At 41.2% G+C, this 14,574-nt stretch overlaps 1 protein-coding gene across 1 annotated transcript in view; it reads left to right on the top strand.

Annotated features, from left to right (window-relative positions):
- The first annotated feature begins 1,886 nt into the window (after positions 1-1,886).
- Positions 1,887-14,574, top strand: part of LOC131975290 (oxysterol-binding protein 2-like) — a 48,582-nt gene continuing 35,894 nt past the window's right edge. Inside the window, exons 1-2 of the mRNA XM_059337918.1 lie at positions 1,887-2,416; positions 9,809-10,017. Coding sequence (XP_059193901.1) covers positions 2,259-2,416; positions 9,809-10,017 — 367 coding nt within the window. The 5' untranslated portion in view covers positions 1,887-2,258. The remainder of the gene's footprint in view (positions 2,417-9,808; positions 10,018-14,574) is intronic.

A 14,574-nucleotide genomic window follows, 5' to 3' on the forward strand; every position in this document is an offset into this window, starting at 1 on the left:
TCTAATTGGTAATGTTGTGAGATTAACAGTTGCTCTTTCACTTGATTAGGCCTAGTTAGGTAGTTTGTGAACATGGCTGCACTGAAAGTAAGCAGACCTATTGTATATAAGAGTGGTTCATGGAGTAATTGACTTGCATGCTTTTGTTGGTAGAGCCAACGGGTCAGGGTTTAATTGCACTGATGTGAAAATTTGATATTGTGTTTAATTTTTTGTAATACATGGTTTTCTGACACTGTAATGAGCAGCTGAGTGGAGTGAATGTGGTCGTTTTTCACTGGCATGTGAGAGCACAAGCTCATGATTCTCTCCAAGATGTAGTGTCGAACCCTTCAATCAGGGCAGATGGCTGTGTTAGGTTTTTTTTTCTAGTAAAAAAAAGAAATATGTAGCAGCAACTGTGTGTAGCATGAGTTCTCATCAGTTTGTCTGTGTGCGCGTTTTCAAATAAAAAGGGCTACAGTTTTTTTATCAGAAACATTGTATTTATTTTTACTGTGTTAGTAATGTGTGCGTTTTGTTTTTTTGGGACACACGATGAAATATTAAATGCATTTGAGAACAGCAACCTTACTCTGGTCACTTTCAATCCTGTACTACAATAACACCACATTCAGATCATTTTGACAACATTGCCACCTTGTGGTAAAGCAAAGTTATCAGGAGCCAAATCAGAGGGCATCACACACTGAAACCACTCCACTTATTAGATTTTTGTTTAAATTGTTTTCATGATTGTACTCAACAGCACTAGAGAATCATTTGGTCATCTTGCCGATGTAATAACTAATTATTTTAATTGAAGGTGGCAGATTTACCATAACAATAGTTATTTATAAACTGTCTAAGCATGTTAATAAATTAATTGAGTAATTATCTCAGCACTGTTCGGGGTACTGTACTGCATGTGTAGCCTGATTGAGGGTTGGCTGATAGTTCTCTGTACCATCTGCCCTCGGTTCTCAATACAGGGCCACATGAACCTGTTAGGGAGCCCAGTGGTGAGAATCTGTTGTTTAACCCCTTGCCACCTTTTCATGGCCCTATGACCTGTCACCTCCAAAGTAATTTAAAGCTAAACACAATTTGTATTTGGGAATAACCAGTGGTGTAATGGTAGTTGATGAGGTGGGTCTACACTTAGGTTTATGTGTAGGTTAACAAGGAGGAAGTTGGTGTGTTCTCCTATAAATTTGAATCAATTCTGCAAAAGCCAGAACAACAGTTTGGTTTACCCTGTATATCTGCCTCTACCCTCCACTACATCACTGAATAACCTTGTGAGAACAAAATAAATTAAAGTACTGAAGTTCTTAGCAAATGTTAACATAGGATCTAAAAATCCATCTAAAAGACAGTTTTTAAGATTAAAAAGTAATAATACTGAGCTTACTACCAAAACTCAAAATCAAAAATCAATCAAAAGAGACTGGCCCAGGGCCATCTGTGGCACTAGGGGGTCTGGGGTGCCCCAGTTTCCTGCTTTGCCTTCATGATAAGCCTGCCTTGTGGTTAGTCAAAACACTGACCATCATCTGACCCCAAATTCTACTAAATTCAATTTTCCTTGTTGTTCAATGATAAAAATGAACTTCCTCACAGGATGAGATGGTGCCAAGAGCTAAACATTACTGTACACAGTTATAAATTTGTGTATTTGTGTGTGTTGCATTTAATATTAAAAGCGTCTATCCTTCATCTGCCTACTCACCTGAAGAATATCAGGTGTGATATCAGCAGCCAAACCGCATGTGAAATGTTTAGGAATGTTTAGATAACAACATCACGTGGTGCAGTCTGAATCATAGACTTGAATTGATAGAGCGGCCATTTCCATTCAAATCCACACTTCATGAATGGCCAGGTCAGCAGCCGCTCCCTCCTGAAATTACTGCCATGAACTGTTTGACACTGTAGTCATGGGAATCATTGTTGATTTGGTGCCATCCTTATCAGAGTGTGTGGAGGCCATGTAGGGAATTTCCTCTCTATCCAGCGCAGCTCTGTGCTCTGAATCCTCTGCAGTCTGCATCAGCAAAGTGTCTTGGCATCACTTCTCGTCCTTCCTTTGGTGTCCATTCCGGCGTCAAGTGAAAGGGGTTCACGGCGGTTTATTTTGCCCTCAACCGGACCCCTCCTCCGTCGAGCTCATTCGCCAGCGCTGACGTCCTCTCCCCCGCTAGTCGCGGTGGGGTAGTGCCGCTGTCCCCGCTCTCCCCGGTTCATCCCGCATCCTTCGGCGTGCGGCGGAGCGGAGGATGAGCGAGCAAGGGAAGGGCTCGGCATCCGCCTCTGCCGCGGCCCCGGCTCCAGGGTCGGATACTTACAAAGGCTGGCTTTTTAAATGGACCAACTATTTGAAAGGGTACCAGCGGCGATGGTTTGTCCTCAGCAATGGCCTGCTTTCATATTACAGGTAAATTTAATAAAAACAGTGTGACATATTTCTAGAAAAAGAAACGCCAAGTGGGCGCTCAGCGAGTCATATTTCTGTCGGCGCATCATTACAGCTGGCTGCCTCAGCTGGCTAGCAGCAGGCTAAAGCTAGCTGTCAAACGGACAGAGAGTCAGCTGTCTGTTTACTTCAGGGGGACAGGGACAGAAACGGAAACGTTTTACTTTGAGTGACTGTCTGTTGCGGAAAGGCACCGACACAGACATAAATACACACAGCAACAATAGCAGCAATATTTATAATTCAATAAAGTGTTAGAAATGTGGCTACAGTTGGGACAGACGTTAGCTAGCAAACTCAGCTAATTTTAGCCCGCTAGCCTCAGCTGGTGACTGATGATCCAGCTGTCAGTGATACCAACAACACAACAGGTAATTAAACATGTAGTTAGTAAAGCACGCCTCCTTATTACCTAGTTTATGTCAATATCACAGTTTTAATATCGTCACACTGTTAAAATAATCGCCTATGTCATTTTTTGTCAATTTTTGTTTTTGTTTTTTTGCCTAAATCATCTCCTCATGAAGCCGGCCACCTATGGTAAAATCGCCTACATCATCAGTTGATCAGATCATGTGATTTTACCCCTTTAAGATAATGGCCTATGCCAAGTGTGTGATTTAAGTGGATTTATTATGCCTAAGTAAAAATAAAATGTGACTTAGGCAATTTTTTTAACATGCCTTTGTGACTTAAGCAAGATATGGTAACACTTTATTTTGAAGGTGTCTACATAAGAGTGACATGACCGTGTCATAAACATGACATGGGATGTGTTATGAACATTAATGACACTTTGAAGTAACATTAATGCTCATGATACTTGTCATATCATGTTTCTGACATGCTTGTGTGACTCTTATGTAGACACCTTCAAAATAAAGTGTTACCATGTCTTGCATAAGTCACAAAGGCATGTTCAAAAAATTGCCTAAGTCATTTATTTCTCTTAAGTTACATAATTTACACACAGTGTTATTGCTATGCCAATAGCCATCCTTTGTTACATCCTTTTTGAGTGAAATGATCAATAAATGTCATATGTTACACTTTTGGTGAAGTTTTTTGTGTTTCCTGCAAAACTTGAAAAAAATGAGTTAGGCGATTATTTTAACAGAGTGACGATATTTTATTCTATATGAGCGCCATGTTCATTCATTCATCCATCCATCCATCCATCCATCCATCCATCCATCCATTCATTAATTCATTCATTGCATTAACTGCTGAGCCACGCTACTCAGTATGATCCCTATAATGAAATATAAGAGAAAAGATGTTCACTTTCATTGTCACTCTGTCTTCACTCTGATCATGCAGTTACTAGCTGGGACACCTGTGGCTCAGGTGCTTCCTGTATAGGGAGTTATGTTTCCACAGGTGTGGCTGTAGAGGACCAATAAAAAGCGCCATAAAAGCATGACAGTTGTTTACTTCTTCAGTCAGCACTTAGCACATTAAGTTTTTCCTCAGCACAGACGAGTCCTGTGTATTCTTATGGTTCTTAATAGGTCTGATTAGACTGTAATTAGAGCAAGTCTTGTTGGTTGGATTGGCTAAAACACATTCCTCAACAACAAACATTGCTTATTTTCACTATTTAATTTACAGTAGAGGTCAGCCCAATATGAGTAAGAGTCATAAGGGTAACTATTCTGATCACAAGTTTGACTTCCTCCATGATTATCTACTCAACTCATCAACTGTAGCTGACAACTATAGAATTCTGGGTTTAATTATATCTAACAACCAATGTCTTTTCAGAGTGATGTCCCTAAAGGAAAAATCTTTTTAAATGTGAGTCTGTGACCTAATGTGAATGAAATGTGGTATCCTTGACATTATGAAGGTTGAGAACCACTCGTCTAATGTAAATAATAAAACCTTTCAATCAGGTGAAATAACTGTCACGTGATCTAGTCTAAGGAAATGCAGTGTTGACCTTGGGAACAGTATGTCCAAAGTGTGAAATAGTTTATGCTGTAATATGTAACTTAAATTACCAGAGAAACCAGATGAGCAAACATTAGCAAGAGCTCAGCTTGCAGCTCTGCTGGGAGGCCCAGTCCTTCTCACTGGGTATGTTTGTTTTGGAGAGGAGAAGAACACTGAAGGTATCCTGACAGTGTGGAGACTGCAGTGACACGAGTGTTGGTGGTGAAGACAACCCCATGATCACATGCTACTTCATGACGTCACCAAACTCTGTCTCTGTTATTGTTTTGATTGAGAGACCCCTCATGCCAGAACATTACATGATGTGTGTTTAACGTCCTCTCTCAGAGCATTGAACTCAGGTAGCCTGTATTGTGTGATTATTTTATCACAAAAGATCTTAATACTTTTACTTGCTTTCATTGCTGCTGGGCTCTTGCATGTTCAAGCATCTCACTTGCTTTAGCCTCACTGATTTTGTCAACAGTCAAATATTCTGCTGTATCACATTCTGGGCCATACTGCCCTTGGTGCACTAAGAAGTTTTTTTCTTTACCAATTTAAAGTTGATATTCATTCTCATTATGTTTAGTGCAAAATGTGACAAATATATAAACTCATCAGTATACCCAACATTTGGACCTTTTGCACTATAAGATGGGTAGAAGCAACTAATGATGCGATAACAGGAAGCTCTGTATCACCTGTATATCATGCAGAAGGAGTACTCTTTTCAACAGTTGTTCACCCTGCCCGACCCAGTTTTCCTAATTAAATGGTTCACAGCAGAATGAAGGTGCCCCCTCTGGAGTTAACCTTCCTTTGGTAACAGTACTATTTGTCAAAGCTGTGACTGTAAAGTTTAAGTGCCTTCACAAATCAGATATGATTTAAAAAAGATGTTCTAGCTTAATGTGTTAATACAATCTGTAATTACTTGCAGTAATAATAATAATTAATGTGACTCAAAGCTGATCCCTCAAGGATAATTGTGTCTTCACAAATTGGATATGATAAAAAACGAACTTCTAACTCCAAATTCCGAATGTAAATGCTACCAGTAATATAAATAATTAATGTAACACTAAGCAGATTCCTCAATGATAATTATCTTTTCAAATGTCATCTTTCACTGGGAGGATAGAGAGGAGAATGGGCTGTGAAGTAGGAAGAGATTCACTTCCTTGTTTAAAGGCTTTTCTGCAAAGTAAATTCTTGTCAGTGCAGTGGGGGGTTGAGTCTGGATCCTCTGACTGTGAGGTAAAATTTTGACTCATTATGCTTCCCTGTGGCTCCAACAGTCATACAGTAAATGTCATCTTCAAAACTATGAATTTTCAGATTGGGATTTTTAGATCAAAAACCCCATTCAGAGATAATTTCATCCCATGCTACAATCTTGCCACAGAACCCTATCGTCTTTTGTTGTTAGCAGTGCTATTTGACACAGAGGTATGGTAGCCAAAGCCCTACTCCCGCCTGAGCTTGTGGTGAAAGGCAAGACGCCTGTTGCCTCTACCCTCTATTAATAGTCCATTATGTTGTAAGGTGACTGTTGTTCCTGAAGTAAAGGTAGCCCGTCGACATCTGAGCACGGAGGCAGTGAAGCGCACGAGTTGTCCCGTCCACTGATGTCTTCCTGGCAGACCACATTGTGTGTGTCTGACTCCCGGCTTTGTGTGTTTCGGTCTGTGCCTCCTCTGGCCGACTATCTGCAATCTTCTATTGTGAGGGAAATAAAAATGGAAAACGTCAGACAAATGTGACAACATGTTAATTAAACTGTCTTCCTTGTATGTCAAGTGATTATTGTGTTCTGCCGACAAAAAAATTCTTGTCCTACAATTATGATACGCATATACAGAGAATATGCTTGTTGTAAATAGCCTTATACTATTGACACTCTATGATTTGATGGACAAGCATTTCATAATGGATTAAACTTTATCCTTAGAGGATGAACTTTAAAGTCCAAGCAATTCTTGTCACATGAGATCTAGTCAAACATGCATTGAATTGTTGTTTGATTTGCAGTCTTCAGTATTTGTTTGCCCTTTTTAAAAGGACAGTTTGTATTTCTGATAAATCAATAGAGACTAGTTGCCAATTAGCTGTCAAGCCAACAAACCTAAGAGATCACTTTCATTCCTGAGGCCTGCTGTCATCAAGGCAAGGGCTTAGTTCTCAAACTTGTAGCTGAGAAGCCAAAGGGCAATGCAGGACCATAATCAATGCTTTGACTCTGTGGGCAGAATGACACACTCAGCACTTGCGCCTGTTAAAGTGTAATGAGTTTTACAGAGATTCAACATTGCACTTGTTATTGATTGCTTTTGGCTCTGACACTGCAAGGTTTGCTGTCTTTTGTACCACATCAGCCTTATGCCTCGTCTTTTTTAGTTTAAATCATCCGAAAAAGCCTCATTTAGCTGCTCTCACCAGGACATGTGACACAATGTTTGTCCTCCCTCTCACTGAACTTTTTTCACTTTTAATTTCTTAATTGACTCTTCCTCGTTTTAATACCGTCAGCACTACTTACTCACCTCTTAAATCCGCCTTGGTGCTTTAGGGAAGATTACGGGGCATTAAAGCTTTGAGTGCTACTGGAGCTGCCATATCAGTGAAGTCGGCCTCGACTTTCATAGTAGAGTAGGCCTGCCACGTTTTCTTCTCAGCTGCGAGATAGTAACTAGATAGTATCAATTTAAGTGCTCAGTGGGGGTTCGGCACTATTCGTTTCCCTTTGCAGAGTCAGGTTATCGTCTTACTGTTGGCACACTCAGCTCCTTCAGTGCAGGGAGGCTTGGTGAGAGAGTGGTGAGTTAGCCAACCTTGGGCCCAGCTGGAGGGTAGATCCTGGCCTGGACACTGTTTACATCAGCAGAGTGAGTGGAGCAAGAGATGAGGATGCTGTGATCTAATCTTGTTAATGGGCTCGTGTGTGTGTGTGTGTGTGTGTGTGTGTGTGTGTGTGTGTGTGAGAGAGAGAGAGAGAGAGAGAGAGAGAGAGAAAGTGTCTCTGTGTGCGGCCTGTCCAGTTGTTCTTTTGTGTTTTTATGTAAAGGTGAGAACAGCAGAGTGACGTTAAAGAGAGCAGGGAGTCTGGCCACATTCTCACCATCCCATTGTTTCAGTCTTTCAGCAGGTCATGTCATGCGGTCCATGTTGCAGTATCATTGCTTTGGTTTTCTTGTCTTATGTTTCCTTTCTGTCTTCAGCACGACACTTTCCCCAGCGTTTCTCTGGCTCTTTCGCTCCATGTCTTGTGATATTTCAGCCCCCAGCCACAACAAAACCTCTCTACATTCTCATGCTCTGGGTACTGTGTCCTATTTCCTCTGCCTGTCTGTGTATGTCTCGTCATGCTTGTGGCCGTCTGTTCTGTGTTGTTCACTGGTTGTTGTTCTGTCATTACATGCTCCAGATCGGTGGATTTGTGTTTTATGAGGATATGTGCGCAGGGGACTGACAGGTAACACACGGCAATTCTCTCCTGGCTCAGCGCAACTTGCCGGACCTTCTCTCATGCCCTCAGCTGCACCCACTCACCTTCATCCCCTCCCCTACTAGTGCCTTAATGTCTCCAGTGAAGTCTCCCTTTCCCAGCTTTTGTAGTTTCCTTGACTGTATACTTCATGGCCTTTGCATGGCCTCGCCTTCCCACAGGGCCAAAACGATCAGTTTGGTTCTCATCTTACTCATCAGCAGCACACTCAGCTTGTTGACCCACTTACAACCAGGACTCTGCTGAGCATGGGCTGAGCATGGGCTCGGCGAGGCTGGAAACTGGGCTGTTGAGGGTCCCTGCCCACCCTCCGCACGGCTTCGCATGGGCCCAGTGCGGTCTCGTATGCACAACTGATGTGCGCCGAGCACCCGAACAAGAGCGGTACACTGAAGTGCTTGTTCTGGCTTGGCATCATAACAAGACTTGACTTCAGGCAGCAGAAACAGTGTGAGGGTAATCACTGCCTGGCAGAACTTATAAATACACTTCAACCTCTGACTTAATAAGAAAGCAGCCACCTTGTCAGTGTCACCAAGAGTGGATCTGGTGTGGAGTTTAGTGCTGCTGAGAGGCAGCTGCTTGTGGCAGTGAGGGCTCACTGAGGATGGGTGAACTGATCTAGCACCCACAGACAAATACAGATGCATCCACATGATTGCATGGCTGCATGCTTCAAAGTGGCTATTTCTAAGAGTATGGATGGGCACTGAGGGTTAAGGGTGTGTTTGTTTAATCTGTCACAATCACCACAGCATGTGATTTCACTGATTAGTTGTTGCTCTCTGGTTGAGGGTGTTAATCAGCAAAATCAGCTGTCTGTGGCTGGAGAGAACGCCTGCATTTGCTCAGCTCTCAGACGGACATGATGTTCCCATCCCTGCTCTGCAGCTGAGCTTGTCTAACCGTGACAGAATGACAGGCAGCTTTCCACCACCACCCATGTTAATGTTTCTCTTGAATTTCCTTTTTTTCAGTTTATCATATTAGTTGTAGTAACTCTGTTCTAACATTTAGCCAATTTAAAAATGTGTTTTAATGTAAAATGACCTTACATTACTTAAAAATTCTACAGTATTTTTCTGTTTTGGATGAAGTACAGCAGATCTGGGCGATTAATCAAATTTTATTTTCAATTCTGAGTATAAAAACAGGATAATCAAGATAAAACGATTATTGTTTCTGTTTGCAAATGATGCTGTTATTTTGCCTTACATACAGTCTTCACACAGTGCGTATACGTACAACACCCTCTTGCCCTTGCTCTTTGTTTTAATCTCTTGCTCTGCTGCTTTGGCTCTCTTCCCTGCTATCTCGCTCTCTCTCTCTCTCTCTCTCTCTCTCTCTCTCTCCCTCTCTCTTTTTTACCACCTCTAACACTCTGTTCTCTCTTTGTTAACACTGTTATTCATTGTTTGGTTTTGTTCGCTCCAGAGGCTTGCAGGCAGACAATGGCCTTGTTATCTAGACTACTGTGGCCCACTGACTGTGCAACAGTTGGTTGTAGTGGAGGCTACACAGAATACCCATAATTCAGCATACTTGTAACAGGGCAGGCAGGTCACGATGAGTGTAATACAAGTTCAAACCATTCAACTTGTTTAACCACTGAAGGTTTAGCTTTCATGAATGGGTAAATGTGCTACTGAGAATGTATGTGTTTAGTGAAATAACCAAATACTTCCACTGCTGATTGGCTTTCAAAGTGAATCCTTACATACTCTGTCATTTCCCTGTCCCTCTCTGCCTTCCTGCTTGTGCTTATTTGCTATATAACTATCAGCTGTATTATCCTATCTGCAATGCTCCCAAGTGATAAAAATGTTCTAAATGTCTGTAAAAATGTCTTAAGCCCTTTCTTGTTTCTCTCTCTGTCTCTGTCTCTTTCTCTTCCTCGTATTTTGTTGCAGGACGCAGGCAGAGATGGCCCATACGTGCCGTGGAACAATAAACTTGGCCACGGCACACATCGACACAGAGGATGCCTGCAATATTGTCCTCAGCAGTGGCGGCCGCACATACCACCTGAAGGCTAGCACGGAAGTGGAGCGGCAGAGATGGGTCACGGCCCTGGAGTTGGCCAAAGCTAAAGCCATCCGCATGATGAACGATCAGTCTGGTAAGGGCAGCTGGAGCGAGCAGCTACATGTTTGGAAAATTAAAACTGCATGAAATGTTTTTTATAGCCTAAGCAAACCCACAAGGGACTAACATGGATGGTCAAAATTTAAACTTGATAAATAAAGGCTTGGCTGATAAAGTCTTGGGTAAACATACAAGAGTGTGTTTATCTTGTGATCTTAGCTCCAAGATTCAAGGTTAAAGTTGTGTTCGGCACATGTGTTACATGTTGTTCCAGAGGCCAGTCTAGATATTTGGATGCATTTGATTTTCCAGTGTCCCCCTGAAAATTGATAATGAGCACAGCTGGTGTTTCAGCTCCACCTTCCTTTTTCAATGTAATTCAGATTCCAGTGTGAGCCAGGAGAGGGCAGCGCCGTCTGCTCGGTCGAGTTGGAAAGAAAACTGGAGTATGCTAATGGTGCTGTGAAATCTGGGCTTTCATTCAACTTAACAACAGAACACTCTCCTTTCCAAGGGGACTTCTATGGTTGTATTAGGTGTTGCAGGTCAAAGGCTGTGGGAAAAGCCTGGGAGGACCGTTTTTCTTCCATTTTCACCCTGGCATCATCCCAGAGCCTCTCTGCCCCAGTCTTTTACAGACAGGGTCTACAGAGACTGAGACAGGCTATATATTCCTCTGGCCTCCATTTGAAAGTCAGATCACTAAATATAGCCTGTGGGAGAATGTGAGTGCTTTTTAGCTCGCCACTTCCAGTAAGCAGGAGAGAAATGGGTATATTTGAATTTTGAAAGGATTATGCTATTGAACTTCCCACATTTTCGATGTGTGTCTGATTGTTTGTTTGTGTGTTTGTGCATATTTTCTGCAGCTTGGTCTGTTGTCAAGTTCAACAACGGTATGCTGATGTCAAGCTACAGTACACCCACCACAATTTAATGTCCTTTTTTATACATCATCTCCTCTTTATTCACAATGTCTGACAAACATCACACTTCATGGAAAGAGCAATTCAGGAACAGAATATACAGAAATATAAGACATGTATCTTAATTTTTTTAATTGTACACTACTGTTTCCTCCTGGGTCCATTCCAGGATGCAGTCTCAGAATCTAGTAGAAAATGTCTTTTTAAATGAGACATATTGTGCTAATTTTCAGATTCATACATTTTGCGTTTCTATGTTGTAATAGAACATATTTACATGCTTTAATTTTTTTTTAAAACATACTATCTGTGCTAGAACACATGAATTCACCCTCTGTCTGACACGCTCTCTCATTGCAGCGTGTGTGAATGACTTTAGCTGCACTGAAATGGGACTTTCTACATATAAATAGTATAGCCTTGAAATTACAATCTTACAGATGTCCTCCTGACGGTTCGTTTAAAGGCACAATATGTCTGTTGATGCTGTAGAATGAGTCTTCTCTCATTTGTCACATCAGGTTTACTGATGCCTTCACTGCACGTTGTAGATTTTAACTCTGCCGTTCAGAGCATTTGTTTGAAGTACAAAACTTTATATCTGTAGTTATTATTGCTTCAGTGCTATAATTCCCGGCCATGCTTTATGCTTTTATTTTATGAGGCAGTTAATTGTTAGAGCTTTAACTCTAACTGCTTCCAAGCTTAGAGAAAGAGTATGTGTGTCTAACATTTCCTTTCACAGCTAATCAATCTGTGGGAGGACTTAGGAGAATGTGAGAAAAGGGACACTGTGTGAGTTTGTCTACAGAAAATGATCTGATAATTCTTAGAGTAATGCTTCAGTACTGCAATGAATGGCTATATGTGTTGAGATTCTCAGTATTCGGCTTTTTTCAGAACATCCTGTTCTTTGTCCACAATGTTAGACAAACACGGATCAGTGACATTAATTAACTTGCCCTCCCTCGCTTCCGTCAGCAGAACAAAGAGCTCCTATCGATCTCCTCCACACAGTGGAGGAGCACAGCCTAAACCCAGGGCACATCATGTGTGTAGATAGCGACCAAAGTTCCAACTTGATATCCTTGACTTGACTTGTTGCTTGAGAAACAGGTTTTAAAATCCTAAATCCAATAATACGCTGTAAGACTCCCGTTTCAAGTTGAATCTCAAGTCACTCTCTGTCTGTGAGCCATGAGATTATTTTCTATGTACGACTGACCTGAACCCTGAATCAATTACGTGGATTTCTCATTAGTACTGGTGTCACATCTGCAGTCTTTCCATTTATAAGCCTTCTCTTGTAAATTGCCTGTCCTTCCATGAGTGCATCTTGTTTTAATTTAGGTTTAGATTGGATTTCTAACAGCTCACTGAAGCACATGCCTGCAGTGTGGGCAAACGTCCAGCAGGTGGCAGTGTTTCCCTTCACTTCAACATGACCTCTCTCACGGGTTCACCTGCCTTGTTTTTGCCTCTGCTTGTGAAAGAGAGCTCACAGCCCATTGAATCACTGGTTCCAGTGGTGGCTTGAATTTTCAAGCCTGACACAGGCTCCTATTCAAATTTGCCACCAGTTAAATTTGCTTAGATGGTGAATTTTAGTGGAAACCGGGAAGGTTTAGTGGGAGCTGGTGGAAATTTGTGCTGGAACCAGTCATCCAGTTAGTGGTTTTTCAATTTGTAACTGAGTTCAGACAGATGCAGCTGAGGTAGGCAGGTCCTACAGATCCACAGTGGAGGCTCACAATATTGGAGCAAATTATAATTTTTTGCATCATTATTCTCATATTCTCTGAAAAAAATGATTTATGTTATGATATGATATAACATGATATATGATATTTTTACAAAGATCTGTACTAAACATTTTTTTTTCTCAGTAGAATATGATTTATAAGCAGACACACATTTTGCCTTTAATACATTTTGTGTCTCCTGTGGTTTGGATATTGCACTAGTTCAGTTTGCAACAACTGCACTCAGTAAATCAATCTGGCAGTCATTGAGTGACGTTTCACTTGAACTGATTCTGTATGTATGTGAGTAGTAGGGCTGAAACTAACAATTATTTTTTTTATTGATGATTGATTAAGAGTACTTTTTCAGTTAATCAATTAATCTTTTTGTTTATAAAATTTTAGACAATAGGAGAAATGTCCATCCCACTTTCTGAAATTCTCAGGTGATGTCTCCAAAACCTAAAGATATTTACTATGACATAAAACAGAGAAAAGCAAGAAATATTTTTATTCGATTCTAAACAGTTGGCTATTTTTTAACCACATGATTTGCTTGTAGGGGTGTGATTACAACATATACTTGCATTCAACCTCTGCTTTAGTTATTTTTCTCCTATTCTTATGTAGCTTTCTCTTTTCTTCTTTTATTGCACATCCCAGCTGCAGTTCTGCAGTTACAGTAAAAGGTAGAGCTCTGTCCGTGGTCCTGAAACAGAATATCCAGATTAGGACAGCCTCCTTAAAGAGGATTCATTTGTCATTTTTTCCCACCCCTCCTGACTGTCTCCCTGTTTTTTTCCCTCTACATTCGCTCCGGCACTCGCTCTTTCTCACTCGCTGTCTGGTTTTCCCGCCCCCTCTCTCTTTCGCCCTCTCCTCCTCTCTCTCAGTAAGCCGTTTACTCTGCTTTTCATCCAGCGGGGGTTTTAGTTCTGAATGGAATGACCTTCCGCTTTTCCCCAACTCTCTTCACTCGTTTCTTTTGCTTAAAACATTTCCATTGTCCTGCAAATTCTGGAGGGAAAAATAGAGACGGCATAAGGCACAGTTTTTCTCTTGTAAGTATCCGGCTTTTCTTCCATTTACATTGTGCTCAGGAATGCAAGTGCGTGTTTGTGTGCATGCATGTGTTTTTGGTTAAGATGATTAGATGCAGCTGTGTATAAATGTTGTACCTCGTGTGAAAGTAAATTGGTAAACATAGGCTAATTTGTAGTGGATAAATCAAGAATATTTTGTGATTTCCATTGTTAAGGTTGAGGGTGTATACAGTAAACATCTGTCCCACAGCTCAGTCAGGTGAGAAACTCTGCTTGGAAATTGGAAAACATTATGGAATAATTGAAGAAAGTGAGAAAGCAAGATGTAAAATGTGCAGTGAATTGAAAACAATTTTAAAGAATTGATTGTTTTGCCCTGTTGTATACGTTCTCTCATTGTGAGGGAGGTGAATCTCATGGGCAGGACAGTGGACTCGGGTTGTAGGACTCATTAGTTTCATAACACCAGCCTACATGGCAATAAATATTGATTTACTAATAAAGAAACAAATGTATTCTGATGGCAGACCTATAACTAGAAGTTTAACTAAAATATTCACACCTACTGTATTTATCTAATGGAAGCTAAATCAGATTTGAAAGGAGTGTATTTTATCACTTTCTGAGCTTGTGAAAGGATGTTCTAAATTGACAGATTGCATGCTTATCATCCTTATCAATTAGTTCTGCAGCTGCAGTGTATCGAATCGCTTGTCCTTGTTTGTCTCGGATGTAAAAGCGTGTGGCGGCGGAGGTCGATTTGCTAGATCAGCTCAGTCCCCAGTGGTGAGGGAGATGGAGACAAAGAGATCAGAGTCAGTCTTGTAACACAACAAACATCACAGCCAGATGAAGCCAAGCTCTTCACAGAGATCACAAA

Source organism: Centropristis striata, chromosome 7 (assembly GCF_030273125.1).
Source record: "Centropristis striata isolate RG_2023a ecotype Rhode Island chromosome 7, C.striata_1.0, whole genome shotgun sequence".
NCBI classification, from domain to species: domain Eukaryota; kingdom Metazoa; phylum Chordata; class Actinopteri; order Perciformes; family Serranidae; genus Centropristis; species Centropristis striata.